The 17647-nt window shown below is 40.4% G+C and overlaps 1 protein-coding gene across 3 annotated transcripts in view; it reads right to left on the bottom strand.

Moving 5' to 3' along the window:
- The window catches only part of ABCD3 (ATP binding cassette subfamily D member 3), an 85459-nt gene extending 68095 nt beyond the window's left edge, over window positions 1-17364 (bottom strand). The window contains exon 1 of one of the 3 annotated variants that reach the window (XR_006742152.1): window positions 16059-17364. Coding sequence is in view for 2 of the 3 variants with exons in the window: in XM_036443913.2 (XP_036299806.2) it covers window positions 16059-16700 (642 nt within the window). In the remaining variant the exon portion in view is untranslated. The remainder of the gene's footprint in view (window positions 1-16058) is intronic. The other 2 variants (XM_036443913.2, XM_036443911.2) reach the window with 2 other exon arrangements.
- Window positions 17365-17647: the final 283 nt, after the last annotated feature.

The raw sequence follows: 17647 nt of genomic DNA on the forward strand, positions 1-17647 counted from the left end.
GGCCTGCAAGGGAGGGCAGTTGAGAGGGACCAGGCCTGCAGGGGAGGGCAATTAGGGGTAACCAGGCTGGCAGAGGGGGGAAGTTGGGGGCAAACGAGCTGGCAGGGGAGCAGTTAGACATCAATCAGGCTGGCATGGGAGTGGTTAGGGGGATTGGAGAGGGTGCAGGCTGGGCTGAGGGTCCACCGCCCCCCTCATACCCCCGTGCGGGAATTTCATGCACCAGGACTCTAGTATATATATATTCATGCATACTCAGTTAATTATGAGCCTTTTTAAGGCTTTCTAAAATCTACTAATTCTTTCAATGTTTTCCACAGATGTTCTCAATTTTGAAGATACTAGCTATATAAACATATAGAAATCTAGGATAAATTAGAGCAGTATACTAGAATTCCACTTAATTGGTTATATTGTTTTCACTTCAAATGTTATGCTAAAGACTGGAGAGAATTTAATTCTAGTAACATGATCTACTGGTAGGCAGATTCAAGTCTAACAAAAATTCAGTATTTTCCTTTTCTTGATTTTTATCCTATGAAACTAAAAAGGCTCTACAACAAATAGGCATGTCTTCTACCTCTGTGTATTCCTTTTGCCTAACAAAAAAAGATCAATTTATGAGCTAAGTAGATTAAAATAAAGGTATTCAACATGTTCAAAATATATGCATAGTAATAGTAAGATATCCATAATATCTGTAACAATTACTGAATATCAATTGTCTTGTTATATTTCATGGTATAACCAAATGAAAGTATTTTAAAATCTAATTTTGGGACCATTTATATATCCAGTCTATATCAATAGCAATGCTATGTTCAGTGAGGAGTTGACAATCTATTTTCTTCTGATTCAGTAAATCAGCAAACTTTCCAAAATAGAATGGCACTCCCTGAATCAATCCTTTTCACTGATTGCACAGCAGCCCTGCCTGAGCAGAGGCAAGGAAAAGAGAATCGCTGTACCAAGACAAGATATTTGGCAAACACATTACAAAGAAGTTAAAGACAAAACCAGTAACAAGCTATTTATAAAACATACAGGAGAGTTTTATCCAAGAAATGGAAGCTTATGTTAACATTTTTTTTAAATATCAATTTAAATCATCATATTAACAGTCTAAAAAAGAAAGAATATATGATCATATCAACAGATACATAAAAGATCTTTGATAGCCGAAACCGGTTTGGCTCAGTGGTAGAGCGTCGGTCTGCGGACTGAAAGGTCCCGGGTTCGATTCCAGTCAGGGGCATGTACGTTGGTTGCGGGCACATCCCCGGTGGGGGGTGTGCAAGAGGCAGCTGGTCGATGTTTCTCTCTCATCGATGTTTCTAGCTCTCTATCTTTCTCCCTTCCTCTCTGTAAAAAATCAATAAAAATATGTAAAAAAAAAAAAAAAAAGAAAAGAAAAGATCTTTGATAAAAATCCCATTCATCATAAAAACTCTCATCAAATTAGGAATAAAAAGGAACTTCCTGCTGAAACAGGTTTGGCTTAGTGCACAGAGTGTCAGTGCGGACTGAAAGGTCTCAAATTCAATTCCAGTCAAGGGCATGTACATTGGTTGCGGGCACATCCCCGGTGGGGGTGTGCAGGAGGCAGCTGGTGAATGTTTCTCTCTCATCAATGTTTTTGGCTCTCTATCCCTCTCCCCTCCTCTCTATAAAAAAAAATCAATAAAATATATATTTTTTTTAAAAGGAACTTCCTCAATCTGATAAAGGACATCAACAAAAACCTGTAATTATCATATTAATGAAAGACTGAGACTGTAACATCTGGAATATGACAAAGATGCTGACTCTCAACTCTTATATTCAATATTGATATTGGAGGACACATACACTACAGTAAGGTAAGTAAAAGAAATAAAAAGCATATGGAGTAGAAAGGAAGAAGCAAAACTATCTTTTTTTCCCCATCATCTAAGGATATGTTTATTGATTTTAGAAAGGGAGGAGAGGAAGGAGTGAAGAAGAGAAAGAAGGGAGAAACATTATTGCAAACTTTATAAATGTCTATATAGAAAATCCTAAGGAATATACAGAAAAGCTGAGTTCAATCAGGTTCCAGGATACAACATCTATATATAAATATCAACTGCATTTCTACAAAGAACAATTAGTAGTTGAAATTTTAAACTTACCCTTTCCAAAAAATCAAAAATAGTATTTAGGGATAAATTTGGAGGGGGGAAAAAGATCTGCAAGATCTACATGCTGAAAACCTAAATAGATTGGTGATAAATTAAAGATTAAACAGAGAAATATCACGCTCATGGATCAGAAGACTCAATATTGTTAAGATGTCAATTCTGCTCAAATTTATTTAGAAATAAAATAAGTATTTACACCCTTGCTGGTTTGGCTTCAGTGGATAGAGCGTTGACTTGTGGACTAAAGAGTCCCGGGTTCAATTCCGGTCAAGGGCACATGACCAGGCTGTGTGCTCAATCCCCAGTAGGAGGCATGCAGGAGGCAGCCAATCAATGATTCTCTCTCATCATTGTTGTTTCTCTCTCTCCCTCTACTTTCTCTCTGAAATCAACCAAAAAAAAAAATTTACTTCATTATGTTTGCAATCAGGCTGGCAGGCAGAAGCAGTTAGGGGCAATCAGGAAGGCAGGCAAGCGGTTAGGAGCCAGCAGTTCTAGATTGTGAAAGGAATGTCTGACTGCTGGTTATCCCCAATTGGAGGGGGTGCAGGCCAGGCTGCGGGACAACCCCACCCCCACCCCCCATGCACAAATTTCGTGCACTGAGCCAATAGTAAAGAATAAAAGAATACAAACAAAGGTAATAATTTTTTTTTAAGTAGACACTCAACAGAAATAAAGCAAAAATATAAGTTGGAATTTTGAAAAAAATTAATACATTTTACAAACTCATAGCAAAACTGATCAAAATTTAAAAAAAAAAAAAAGGAGAGGTCAATATTAGAAATTGATCTACAGATTAGTAGCTATCCTCATCAAAACCTCTACATGTTGATTCTAAAATTTATAAAGTAATACCAATTCAAATGTTGATAACTGAGGTACTTTTTATATTTTATGAGTCACTGTGTTAAAATAGGGTTCCTCCAATGCATTTATAAAGTAGTGAGTGTTAGGTCTGATCAAATAATTGAATTGATACCCTCATCCCTGGATACTGACCTTTAGGCCACTTCACAATGGACATTTGACTTACTTAGACAACATTCCACTTGCTAAGATAACAGTGAGCATTAAATATTTATTTACTTAGAGTAAATCAATAGGATTATGATGATACTTAAAAAGAACTCATTGGTCACCGCCAGAGGACAGGAAACTAATTTATTACTTTAAAAACTGGTAAAGAAGCCAATGTCTACCCTGCTTTTCCTAACTAAACTGTACCACTGAGTAACCAAATAGTAGATGAAGAAAAGTTTATTTTTATATAAGCATTTCATCTTATAAATGAGTAAATAACAGAATTTTAAATCTCATTCTGTAATCCCTAATAAATTCATTGATCTAGGCATTAAACATCAATGGCTACTAAACTCATGAAAAATAAATAACTGATATACCTTCTGATGGAGGTTAGACCACATCAACACGTAGGAAACATTCTTGTCCAAAAACAAACAAAAAGTCTCAACTTGGTCAAGTTTTTAGATCCAACTACCAAATTATAGAAAATACAGAGAATGAACAAAAATTATACAAGTAGCATAACCCAGATTATTTAATCTGTAGCAGTCAAAAACCTGGTTGCTTCAATAAAATGTAAAAAATGGAAAGGAGAGATGACATTGGACAATGAAGACTGAGACTCCAAACAAACAAAAAAAAAAGGCACAACTAAATTACAGTGTTTTAAGAATGCACATTTGGGTGATAAAATTATAAAACACTACTAAAATGCAATTACTATAGAAGTCAGGATAGCAGTAACTAGTTAGGGGAAAGAAAAGGGGCTAAGATTGGGAAGTGGTATGTGGAAAGCTTTTAAGGTAAATGACAAAGATTTATTTCTTGACCTGAGGAGTATTTACAAGGGTATTTGTTTTGTTTGTTTGTTGTTTAAAAAGTTATTAAATTGTTTTATGCAGTTTCCTGTATTTGTGGTATAATATACAATAAAAAGGTCTAAAAACCTTAAGAGTATTATACCATGACTATATGTTTTAATATTAATTTACAACAGTAAAATTTTAAGTTTACTTCATTTTGAATTTAATATAAGACTTTTTAAACCCCTGAATAATTCCTTTTTTAATATATTTTATTGATTTTTTACAGAAAGGAAGGGAGAGGGACAGAGAGTTAGATATATCAATGAGAGAGAAACATCAATCAGCTGCCTCCTGCACACTCCCCACTGGAGATGTGCACACAACCCAGGTATATGCCCTTGACCAGAATCAAACCTGGGACCCTTCAGTCCGCAGAGCGATGCTCCATTCAGTGAGCCAAACCGGTTAGGGCTCTGAATAATTCTTGATTGTTCTTTTGAATGTAAGTCCATTGGATAAAAATGTTTTATTCTGACTTTTACCTCCCACAATGGCTATTTCAAACTTAAAAGTCTTAGAATCAGGTACCATTTTTACCTGATTCCTTACTGGTAAAATGAAAATAATAAAATAACTATCTCAAAAAACTTTTGGGAGAAATAAATAACTATTTAGAACAATGCTTAAAATATAGTAAATACTCAATAAATGGTTAATAGTATTGTCTTCAGCTTCCTGTCCTTGCAGTCTCTTCTTTTCAAATCTTAACGCCAGTAATTCCATGACTTTGCTCATGCTGTTTTTCCTATCTAGGGATGCCTTTTACCCCTTAGCAACACTATTTATTGAAGAGACTGTCTTTACTCCATTGTATCTATGCCCTTGTCTCCCTTGTCAAATATTATTTAAGTATAATGGCTTGTTGAATTCTAGGTTCTCTATTCTGATACCTTGATCTATATGTCTGTTCAAGTGCACATAGGTAGATGAATGGATTAAAAACTGTGGTACATTTACACCAAGGAAGACTATGCAGCAGTATAAAAGAAGGCTCTCTAACCCTTTGAGAAATCATGGAGGGATCTGGAGAGTATTATACTAAGCCAGTGGTCGGCAAACTCATTAGTCAACAGGGCCAAATATCAAAGATTGAAATTTCTTTTGAGAGCCAAATTTTTAAACTTAAACTTCTTCTAACTCCACTTCTTCAAAATAGACTCATCCAGGTCATGGTATTTTGTGGAAGAGCCACACTCAAGGTGCCAAAGATCTGCATATGGCTCTCAAGCCGCAGTTTGCAGACCACTGTACTAAGCAAAATAAGCCAGTTGGAGAAAGACAAGTATCATATGATCTCACTTGTATGTGGAATCAAATGAACAAAATAAACTGATGAACAAAATAGGCCCAGCGACATTGTCATAGTTCAGAGGGAAAGGAGGTTGGGGGTGGAGGGGGTGAAGGGATAGGAAGAGATTAACCAAAGAACTTATGTGCATACATGCATAGTCCATGGGCAAACCAACAGTGTAGGGAAGGCCTGGGGAGGGAGTGGGAGCAGAGTGGAGGGGGTCAACAGTGGGGGAAAAGGGGACATGTGTAATACTTTCAACATTAAAGATAAATTTTTATTAAAATTTTAGTCTTTCTCACTAAAGTAACATAACCTTATAGGACCATATTTTTTTTCCTTCTGAGGAAATAGCATGTCATGCTGCTTACTTCATAGGTTAATGAAAATATACAAATGTTTTAAACAGTGACATATAGACACAACATACTGATTAAATGACTAAATTATTATTTACCAAAGACACTGCCTCATTCTACATAGCATATTTATTTTCAATGGCAACCGATAACTTCTTAAGCATAGAGTAAATCAAATAATCTATGTTTATGGGTAGTGTTGTGATATCATTACAGTAATATCTGAGATTGCTGTATCTATTCAGTTATCAAAATAACTAGTTAAGCTTTGATGACCTTTATTTTCAATATTATAGTTTATTAATTTAATTGCATTAATTCAGGACTGCTAATCTAACAAGAGATAACAAATGCATGTTTCAAAAAAACAACTTTAAGCATACTCACTGTAGTTTACCTAATAAGGCTTCAAGTCATCTCAATAAAAATAATCCCATTAAAGCACAAACATCAGTTTTCCAAAGCATCTTATCCTATATTATGGAAGGCTATGTTCTTGACAGAAATGCCTGAAATCAAAGTGATTTCCTTTAAAAAAAAAAAAAAATCATATAATGAAAGCCATGTTCTTAAAGAAAGGCCCGATGCCTAATTTTTTTGTAGAAATGACTTCAAATGCCAATGCCACTTTTAACCAACTCTAATGTTTCATAAAATTAATTTAAAAAAAATAGAGAAACACAGTACCCAGTTTATGTTAAACTTAATTTGGTATATATAATTCTAAAGAAAATTACAAAGAGCCTGTCTTCCTTCTTCATAATTCCAGCTTATACTTTATTGAAACAACTTATATTTTATTCATCAGATCATGGATTAGTTTTATGCTAATCTGAGGAAAAAATTACAACTTACTTATCTAAATTGATAGCATGGCATAGGTACTTAGAAGAAAATGATAAATTCTAGGAGCAAAAATGAACTCATCAAAGTCATGTCTGATCAAACTCATTCTCTTCTCTGAAGGAAATCATGAAAATCTGTAAACTTAGTTTATTATGCTACAAAGCACTTGATGATTGACCAATAGGGATTCGCCACCTTTTCCAGGTAAAAGAAATCAATGCCTCATTCGGCCCTAGGGTTTCATCTTCACAGTTTGGTAATCTAGGAGTCTAAAAGTCCCTTCCTTACTTATTGGCTCCATCAGAAATATCCCAAAGGAGGATTCTGACTGGCCCAATATAGATCAGACTAGAGGTCCGGTGCATGAAATTCATGCATGGGGGGAAGAGGGAAGTGTCCCTCAGCCCAGCCTGCACCCTCTCCAATCTGGAATCCCTCTCACAATCCAGGATTGCTGACTCCCAACTGCTCACCTGCCTGCCTTCCTAATCGCCCCTAACCACTTCTGCCTGCCAGCCTGATCACCCCCTAACCACTCCCCTGCCAGCCTGTTTGCCTCCAACTTCCCTCCTCTGCTGGCCGGGTCACCCCTAACTGCCCTCCTCTGCAGGCCTGGTCCCTCCCAACTTTCCTCCTTTGCTGGCTATCTTGTGCTGGCCACCTTGTATCCACATGGGGGCAATATCTTTGACCACATAGGAGCAGCTATTTTGATCTTATGTGTTGGAGTGATTGTCAATCTGCATATTACTTTTTTACTAGATATAGGATAGAGCAGTGTTTTTCAACCTTTTTTGGGCAAAGGCACACTTGATTCATGAAAAAAATCACGAGGCACACCACCATTAGAAAATGTTAAAAAATTTAACTCTGTGCCTATATTGACTATATATAAAGTAATACTCTTGAATAGGAATCAAATAAACACAAAGAAAGTATTTTATAATTACTTTATTATGAAATATTAAGTAAACAAAATAGTGAAAAATTATAAAATTCTTGTCTTGTCTGCACCTACGGCACACCAGGCAACATCTCGCAGCACACTAGTGTGCCTCGGAACAGCAGTTGAAAAACGCTGGGATAGAGGCCTGGTACATGGGTGGGGGCCAGCTGGTTTGCCCTGAAGGGTGTCCCGGATCAGGGTGGGGGTTTCTTGGGGCATGGGGCGGCCTGGGCGAGGGACCTGTGGTGGTTTGCAGGCCCCCTGCGACCCAAGCGGAGGCCCTGGTATCTGGAATTTATTTACCTTCTACAATTGAAACTTTGTAACCTGGAGCTAGTCAAGCCTTCTGCTTGCTCAATGGTGGCAGCCATTTCTGTTGGGGTTTATTTACCTTCTATAAATGAAACTTCGTAGCCTTAAGTGGAGGCCTGGGCCAGCCAAGGTGTGTAGAAAGCTTGGCTTCCTCCATCACCAGGGGCAACTCTAGCCTGCTCTCTCCAGCTCTGCGGCTGCCGCCATTTTTCTTGGGATTTTTCTTCTATCACTGAAACTTTGTAGCCTTGAGCAGAGGCCTGGGCCTGCCAGGGTGTGCAGAAAGCTTGGCTTCTTCTGTTGCCGGGGAAACCCAAGGCTACTTCCTGCTCTCTCCATGGCCACAGCCATCTTGGCTGGGTTAATTTGCATAATTGCTCCTGATTGGCCGGTGGGCATGGTTTGTGGGTGTAGCAGAGTGTTGGTTAATTTGCATATTACTCTTTTATTAATAGGATGCCTTCCCTATGGTCAGAGTGTTAGGTCATTAGCAAAATATAATGTGTGAAAAGGTGTAAGGTAGTTGTTAAAGCTGAAAAACAACATAATACCCATGGAGTATCAATTAATGGACAAGTTACAGTGGTGTAAAAACTCTGTTCTATACTAAATTTATTGGGAAAAGAGAGAAGGAATAGTACTAATTAAGTGTGTCAGATTTTTTTTTTTTAAGTGAGAGGAAGGAAGTGATGTGCCCAAAGAGAAGTGTAAATACCTGCATCTAAGTTTAAAAGTAAATGAATAAATAAACTGAAGAGAGTAAAGGAAGGGAAAGCAATTGTGTAAGCTAAATATGATTGAAGAATATTATTTGTCATAAAAATGAATGTAACTTCCCCTATTCTAACAAAAGCTTAGGATCTACAAAGCAGGTTCCACTCTGTCAGTCAGACTCACTCAGGATAAAGAAAGAGTATCATATTCAGGAAGCAGCAACTGAAAAAATAGAGGTCTGAAACCATGTCACATAAAAGTAACTTAAATACTACCCAGTTATTAGAGTAAATGATTCTGTCAATTCAAAAGGCTTCTGTAGAGAGATGTTCCTGGGCACATTTGGTAGTGAGAAGTGCTAAGGAGAAAAGTAAAGCCAGGCCAGAGGAAGAGTACATGTGTGGAGGATGCTATTTTAAAACTGAGTGGCAATGGAAGGTCTCACTGTGAGAAGTCTAATAAAAGATTGAAAACAGGGAGGGAGTAAGCAGTGTGGATATCTAGGCAAAGAGTATTCCAGGCAGGGGATCAGCAAGTACAAAAGCCCCAAAATAAAATGCCTGGCCAATGATGCTAATGTGCCCAAAACTGAGAAGTGTGATTAATTAAGCAATCCTACTTCCCCCATCATACACAGCGACACAGTTTGAGAAGTCTGCATCTGGATCATACTTGCCATTAGCTGGTTTCTGACAAATCCTTAAAGGCCTGCTTCACCTACGGCTGCTTAAGCATCTCCTTTTTATTCTGAGGACCCAAATGGGGCCAGGGACTGCTCCTGAAAGACCTATTCAGTTCATCCTAAGGGCCTCATTCAGCTATAGCCCCTCACTGGACTTATGCTTACATTTGCAAAACATTCAGTGGGCCTGTAAAACTGAGAAAGGTGAAACCAGCCCCTTCCAGAGCTTGATTTGAAAGGAGATCTCAGGTTGAAAGTATTCAGGAAAGTTGTAGTGAGTTTAGTGGGGAGAAAAGTACAAGGGGCAGAAATTAGAGATAAGAAAACATCTAATGAGTATAGAAAAGGCCCAGCAACAGGCCACAAGGCTGAGGCTTAGAGAAAAATAGTGAACAAATTTCCAACAGTGGGAATGTCTAAAGAGCTTGTAAATAAAAGAAAAATCTCCATTTTAAGCTGTTCATTATGGCGATAAAATCCCTGCCACTGTTCCCAAATTTTCAATAAAATTCTACTACAAATATCTGCTTTGTGGCTGATGCTGAAAAGGAATGAAGGCAGATTCCAAAAAGATAGGCTTAAGAGATAAGAGGTAAATGGAGCAGAAGTGAAGTAGGCATGCCTAAGAGAAACACAAGCTCCCTGAAACACCTCTGAGATATTTGAAGGAGGAGACTGTGTTCCCATCATCTATAGAATGGAGCTCTGAAAAGGATGAAGAAGCTGGTGGACTTTGCTGCACCCTGATAACTGACACCCAGTCAAGTAAATATATATATAAGTATAAATATATATATATATATATATATATATATATATATATATATATATGTGTGTGTGTGTGTATATATATATATATATATATATATATAGCTAAGTGTACATCCAACCAGTAGTTATGATGTGCACTGACCATCAGGAGGCAGACACTCAATGCAGGAGCTACCATGACTCACACTAACCATTTAAAAATAAACAGCATCACAGACCTGGCGCCGACAAACCAACACTCAGCTTCCCCCAAGTGGGACACAGGCCCCACCACCACCCCAGAGCAATATCCCACCAAATGGCAGTCAACACTGCCAAGACCCCATAGTGCAAAATGCGGCCCACAACCCAGTTCAGCCCAGAAACTGTTGCTGTGGGCTGGATAATGGCGTCACATAGCAACACCAGGCTTCCTCTCCTTATCGACTAGCCTCCTTGGAGTTTCTTCAGCCCAGGACACAACTTGCTTTATAGCCAGGTCAAACATTTTACAATTTAACCAAATGGTTGTGAAGCGTTTTCCCATGCCTCATCTCATTTGATCTTCACAGAAATCCTGGAGTAGGTAGATAGGAGACTCCGAAGAATCCTATTTTCTTTTCACTAACCATAAAACGAAGATTTAGAAAGTTTAGAAACTTGATTCAACTGAAAAGAAGAAACAGTTGAACTTGAAAATGACTGCAGGTTTTCTCAATGCACAGAATACAGTCAAACACTGCTACAGATAAATATTTTACCCTTTGTCCTCTCTGCATGATCTACAATAATAATCTGCTTCGTGTTGATATTTACTGATGTGTTGCTCACAATTACCTAAAAGAGAAGTTGGGGTACTTCACTGGGCTGGAAAAAGTTTAGCTAAATCAGAAAGCAGGTCTAATTTAGCAAATTTACTCTACATATATAATAGGCTAAGTTGACTCACACATGTGTGATACATATAAAGTTCTCACTGGTGCCAATTGCACACGTGTTTCCATATGTCATTGTTGATTGTGAATTTGGTTGACCTATTATAAAGGACAAATAGCAATATTAAAACATTTCTTCTAATTAATTTCATTTCAATGTGCACAAATTCATGCACCGGGTCACTAGTTAACAAATAAAACAAGAAACATAGCTAAATTCATGCTTCAGAAGGTTAACAAGGGGGTGATCATCATTTAAATTATCAAGAGTTTTTAAATAATACTTCATGGAAAAGGTGGCCCTGAGGATAAGAGTTGAAGAGCAAAGGATACAGAGAAAGATATTCCAGGTATGGCTAACATGGCGCATAAAGCTACAAAGCCAGGAATGAGTCTGGCCTGTTCGGAGAACATTGCAGAAACTGGCCTATTTGGAACAGACACTGCCCATTGGCAGGCAGTGGCAGATAAGATTAGCCAGGTAAGATGAGATCAGATGGAGGAAGACACTGAAATCCAGGACAAGAAATCTGAACTTTGATGAGCATTCGTAAGAAGGAAAAGAACTGCTTTGTTCTTTTTGTTTGTTTGGTTTGTTTTTGAAGATTGTAAAAATACTTTGGCAATGTAGACTGGTTCCTGCCTTCTAAAATTAGCCCACTGTTTTCCCACTACCCAGCTCACATTACACTACCCTAGGTACACAACTCTTAATCACTTCTGTGAAGATAATGTCTCTACTCATGTCTGTACTGGCCTCAGGGCTCCAACTGCCTGTCAATTACCTTCACAAGGTCTTCACCTATCCTACATTATCGGTCCAGTCTATAAACACTTATTGCCCATCCCATAACATGTGCAAACAAAGAATTTAAATATTACTCAATCCATGCCCTCAAGAAACTCAGAGTGTGATATAGGCAGAAGCCAATAAAATGAACTAATACAGCCCTAGCCGGTTTGACTAAATGGATAGAGTGTTGGCCTGTGGATTGAAAGGTCCCAGGTTCAATTCCAGTCAAGGGCACATGCCCAGGTTGTGGGCCTGATCCCCAGTAGGGGCATGCAGAAGGCAGCCAATCAATGATTTTCTATCATCATTTATAATTCTCTCTCTCTCTCTCTCCTTCTTCCTGTCCCTCTCCCTCTCCCTCTCCCTTCCTCTCTGAAATCAATAAAAATATTTCTTTAAATGAACTAATACAATACAGAGTGGTAACTACTGAAGTAGAGGAATGCTTGAAGTATCCTGAGAGCTGAGGACAGTAACATCAGTTTGGAGATCAGGAAAAGATAGAAAACACCTAAGAGAGTGTTAAAGGAAAAGAGTCTTAAAGGAAAAGAAACGTCAAAGGGTGGGGAGGAGACCTGGAGATAACAGTGATTACTATCACACTGCAAAGGCTGGGCAGAAAGAGTCATACTCAGAGATTTTCAATCCCATATGGGTATATGATAGAAGTCATCAAGTACCACACCATGAACACCAATTTCTCATGCTAAGAACTTTGTGTTTTAGCATAGCAAAGTTTCAATAAAAATTTTTTAAAAATCACTTTGTGTTTCTTAAAAAATAGGACCTGGATCGAAAGGGCACCACAAAACTTTTTTTCTTCCTTACAACAAAAATCTGATGTAGGCTGCTATAACATTCAATTTATTTCCTGTTATCCATTCCTATCTCCAAACTAGGCATAGCACACATCCTTCAGAAATAAAACCTCCCCTAACTTCCCAAACACATTAATCCTTCCTTTCTCAGAACTTCTAGAGAATATCTGTCTGCAGTGCACTGTGTCAGCACCTTACATTTTTGCCTAATTTACATTTACATTTCTTCTCCCTAACAAGTATATAAGCTCCCGAGAAAAAAAGTCATATCTTTTTTTTAATATTTGTGTAACACACACACACATCCCTACCTTTCTTTGTCCCTTAGCACCTAGCAGAGTAAGGTAGCATTCTGAAACAGATAATGTCTGCCGAAACCGGTTTGACTCAGTGGATAGAGCGAGGGCCTGTGGACTGGAAGGTCCCAGGTTCGATTTTGGTCAAGGGCATGTACCTTGGTTGCAGGCACATCCTCAGTGGGGGGTGTGCAGGAGGCAGCTGATCCATGTTTCTCTCTCATCGTGGATGTTTCTAACTTTCTATCCCTCTCCCTTCCTCTCTGTAAAAACTCAATAAAATATATATATATTTTTTAAAATAATAATAAATAAAACAGATAATGCCTTTGAACTGAATACATAGTCTCATATTGGAATGTATACAAGGGGACTTTCTGGGATGAATAAATTGTTCTAATTTATGATAGGTGTGTGCTACACTGTGGTGCCCATATATTTTATATATACCGTAAGTAAAAGTGCTCAAAGTCACTAGTCATCAAAGGGATGCAAATTAAAATGACAATGAGGTTTTACCTCACTCCTGTCAAAATGACTACCATCATAGAAAACAGTATGGAGTTTCATCAAATAATTAAATAGGAACTGCCATTTGACCCAGTGATCCCACTTCTAGGAATATAGCCTAAGAAACCAGAAACAGCAATCAGAAAGAATGTATGCACTCCTATGTTCATAACAGCAATTTACAATAGGTAAGATATACTGACAGCCCAAGTGCCCATCAGTAGATGAATGGATAAAAAAGCTATGGTGCATTTATACCATGGAATACTATGCAGCAGAAAAAAAAAGGGCGTCTCTTTCCCTTTGAGGCAGCATGGAGGGGACCTGTAAAGTATTACTACTTAGCCAAATAAGCCAGTCAGAGAAAGATAAGTATTGATGATCTCACTCATATGAGACAAAATAAACTGATTAACAAAACAGATCCAGAAGCAGGCTGGTGTTAAATCAGCAGTTGAGCGTCAACTTATTAACCGGGAGTTGTGGTTAGATTCCTGGTCAGGGCACACGCTGGGGTTGTTGACCTTTATTCCCAGTAGGGGGTGTGAAAGAGGCAGATGATTCTCTCTCATCGTTGATGTTTCTATCTCTCCCTGTCCTTTCCCCTCGGAAATCAATAAAAATTAAAATTAAATAAAAAATAGATCCAGTGCCGAAACTGGTTTGGCACAGTGGATAGAGCATCTGCCTGCAGACTGAAAGGTTCGGGGTTTGATTCCAATCAAGAGTATGTACGTTGGTTGCAGGCACCTCCCCTGTGGGGAGTGTGCAGGAGACAGCTGGTCGATGATTCTCTCTCATTGATGTTTCTGGCTCTCTCTATCCCTCTCTCTTCCTCTCTGCAAAAAATCAATAAAATACATTTAAAAAAATATATATCCAGAGATATAGAAACATGGAACAAACTGTTAAATATCAGAGAGACGGGGGAGGGAAGAAATCAACCAAAGAACTTGTATGCATATATATGTATAATCCATGGACACACACAGATCATAGTGTGGCAAAGGCCTGGGGCAGGGGCAAAGGGGTTGAGGGCTGAAAGGGGTCAATGGGGAAAAAAGGGGGGGGGGGGGCATATGTAATACTTTCAACAATAAAGATTTTTTTTAAATAAAATATATATAACTAAGATCTGTACATTCACTATATGCAAATTTTACCTAAAAACATATAAAAGGGATGGAGAGCCCAGAGCTATAGATGAAACAAGACTTGAAGAATGTTGATGGTATTTCTTGGGTAAAGTGTAGAGGGTTTCATTATATTATTCTGCATCTACTTTTCAAAAATGTAATGTGTGAAAATTTCTGTAATAAAAAGTCATATATAACTTAAATGGATGAAAAAACTGCATTAACAAAACTAAAAAGTAACTCAGAACATTAAATTAGTTGTGCTCTTAATATTTGGAATAATGTGGTATTGTAACTTTTAAAGTGGTTTAACTGGCTCTACGATTCTAAGAAATATCTTCTAAGGAAAACCTACTGTTGACTGCACAAACAAACAAACAAAAAAAGCTGAGAAGCCACAGGTTCTTTAGGCACCAGATAGTAACATTAACTAGCCCTATGTACCAAATATACTCAAAAAAAGCCAGTACAATAGAGTTAGAATTTTTCTAATCTTCAAACCGTGATGCCAAAAGACTAAAAAGGCTAAAAAGGCATTCATGCCGAAACCAGTTTGGCTCAGTGGTAGAGCGTCGGTCTGAGGACTGAAAGGTCCCAGGTTCGATTCCGGTCAAGGGCATGTACATTGGTTGCGGGCAAATCCCTGGTAGGCGGTGTGCAAGAGGCAGCTGGTCGATGTTTCTCTCTCATCGACGTTTCTAGCTCTCTATCCCTCTCTCCTCCTCTCTGTAAAAAATCAATACAATATATTTTTAAAAAATAAAATAAAATAAATAAAAAGGCATTCATGAGATTTTGGAAGTACAACATCTACAAACGACAGACTCAACACCATTCTTAATAGTTTTAAAATAATTCAGTAATTTAAACTTTAAGCAGTAATTATAGGCTCATCCTTTGCATTCCCTTCTCACTAATCAGTTTCTGAAAGAAAAAAAGAATCCTGATCCTCACCTAAGACACACTTCCCACCTGCAGAGCCAAGGGAGGGAACCTTGCTTTGCCAGGGCAGGCGTTCCCTGGCCAGCTCCAAGGTTACACCACTTTAGGAAGCAATTCTGCCCAGTGGTTCCCGATCGTTCCCAGACACCATTCTTGCAACTTTCAACAGCAACTACTTAGGAATCGTGCCCGACCTCGTCGGAGCGAACAGCCTCCACCAACCTGGCAAGTCCAATCCCACACACACACACACACACAAAATCTACAAAGCAAATCCACCGAGTGGCAGGAGATGAGATGGCAGAACCAGAACACGCCCAGAAAGTTGGTAACAGAGAGGAGGGAGTCTGGGCACAGACACTCCGGTTCGCTAGCGGGCGCAGAGCACACACGCTCCCGGGGGCAGAGGGAGGGACCAGGCCGGCGGGGGCGCGGGGAGCGCGGAGAAAGGCCGCTGGCGCCGCGGGCACGGCCGGACGCCCTGACATTGGAGCCTGGCAGCGGCCGCGGCCGGCGCTCTCTCTCTCCCTCCCTCTCTCTCTCTCTCTCTCTCTCTCTCCCCGCCTTGACCCCGCGGGGGAAAGGGACCGGTCCGCCTGCCGCCGAGCGGGACGGGACAGACGCGCGGGAGCGTCCGCTCGGTCCCGGGCAAGCGGCGCGGCCGCGGGCGTCCTTACCCTTGCAGGCCGAGGGCGCGGCGCCGCTTGTGGAGCAGGCAGAGCAGCAGGAACGCGGCCCCCGCCAGCGAGGAGTTCCGCGCCGTCAGGTACTTGCTGAAGGCCGCCATGGCTCCGCGGGGACGAGCAGCAGCCGGGCCGGGGGACGCGGCGGTGATTGCCTGAGTGCCGGCAGCGCGGGGGAGACTGGGAGGGGAGGAGCGCGGAGGGAGGGCGGGGCCAGCCGCGCAGGACCGCCCCCTGGCACGCCGCCGCCGCCGCCGCCGCGCGGGAGCCCACCGCGGACTTCGGCACCGCGGGAGCGCGCGCAGGCGCGGCGGGGGCCGGAACCGGCCCGGGCGCTCTCTGCGCACGCGCGGACCCCCGCGGAGCCGCCGGGAACTCGGGGCGTGGAGAAACCCCGGGGCTGCCCGCGGTGCCTCCGGACTCCTCCGCTCCGTGTTCCAGCTCCACCCCTCCTCCCGCCTCCGCGCGCGCGCGCGCGCACACACACACGCCCAGGCTTTCACAAGAACTGGAAAAGCGAGCCGGGCCTGCGCCGGGGATTTCGTGGGATCTGCCACTCCACCCCCCGGCGAGGGGCCGTCGCCACCCTCTTAAAGGAGCCCTGGGAGAAGGGATTGGCCCCATCACAGAGTACATAAAACGGAGGGCTCGGTCATCATGTACCCAAAACAACTGTCCGGAACTCCGAAATGTAAGGAGATGGGGAAAGAATGACTACAAATCCAAAACCTATTTCCAAGCCTGTGTTTTCCAAACCGTGGAGTGTAATTCCTAGGGGACCGTGAAATCAGTTTGGCAGATCGAGACCACTACTTCGTGTTTTAATGAAATGGGAAGGATCGAACAGGATATAAAAATCTCAGAGTGCACTATGGGTAAAGGAGTTGTTTGACATTTTTATTCCAGTCTTTTGTATCTGTGTATCCCAAGTAGGAATATAAAGATGCATTTCTTTACGTGGATGGGTCTGATCAAACAAAAAGTTTGAGAAACACTGTTCTTTGCAAAGAGGCATTCAGAAATAACAACAGTTGTGCATTGTGCTAAACTGGCCTTACTCCCAGGACCTGAAGAGCATTCCAGATTACAGCATTCTTCTGCCTTGGCTCTAAAGATGCAGAGATCGTGATTCCCAGCGTTTAGACTGGCATGTGTACAGCAACGTGATGAATTCCTCTCTTCAGTTGAGAAAACTGGAGGAAAGCAAGCGTGTCATTCAGAAAATGAGTACATAAAACCTTGCACATAATATGCACGCATATTAAAGCAGCCTGTGTGTTGAAGTAGCCCTCATTAAAATAGCCCACAAAACTCTGGTTTCAGTACAAGTGAGTAGTTGCCTAATACAGATGACAAGAATCACAAGGATATATCTAAGTGTATATCTGTGTGTATAGGGGTGTTCAAAGGCCAAATTTCAATGAACTAGAGCTTCTACTAAATTCTTCATTTGCCATGAATATATTTTATTACCTCACTTAACAGTTGTGATTAGGTAAACCTGGCACAGTGAATACAGGGGTGAACGGATTATAATCCCTATTTTGCAGAGGTAGTGAAGATAAAAAACATGGGGGAAATTA

This window comes from Pipistrellus kuhlii, unplaced genomic scaffold (assembly GCF_014108245.1).
Source record: "Pipistrellus kuhlii isolate mPipKuh1 unplaced genomic scaffold, mPipKuh1.p scaffold_m20_p_2, whole genome shotgun sequence".
Lineage (NCBI taxonomy): Eukaryota > Metazoa > Chordata > Mammalia > Chiroptera > Vespertilionidae > Pipistrellus > Pipistrellus kuhlii.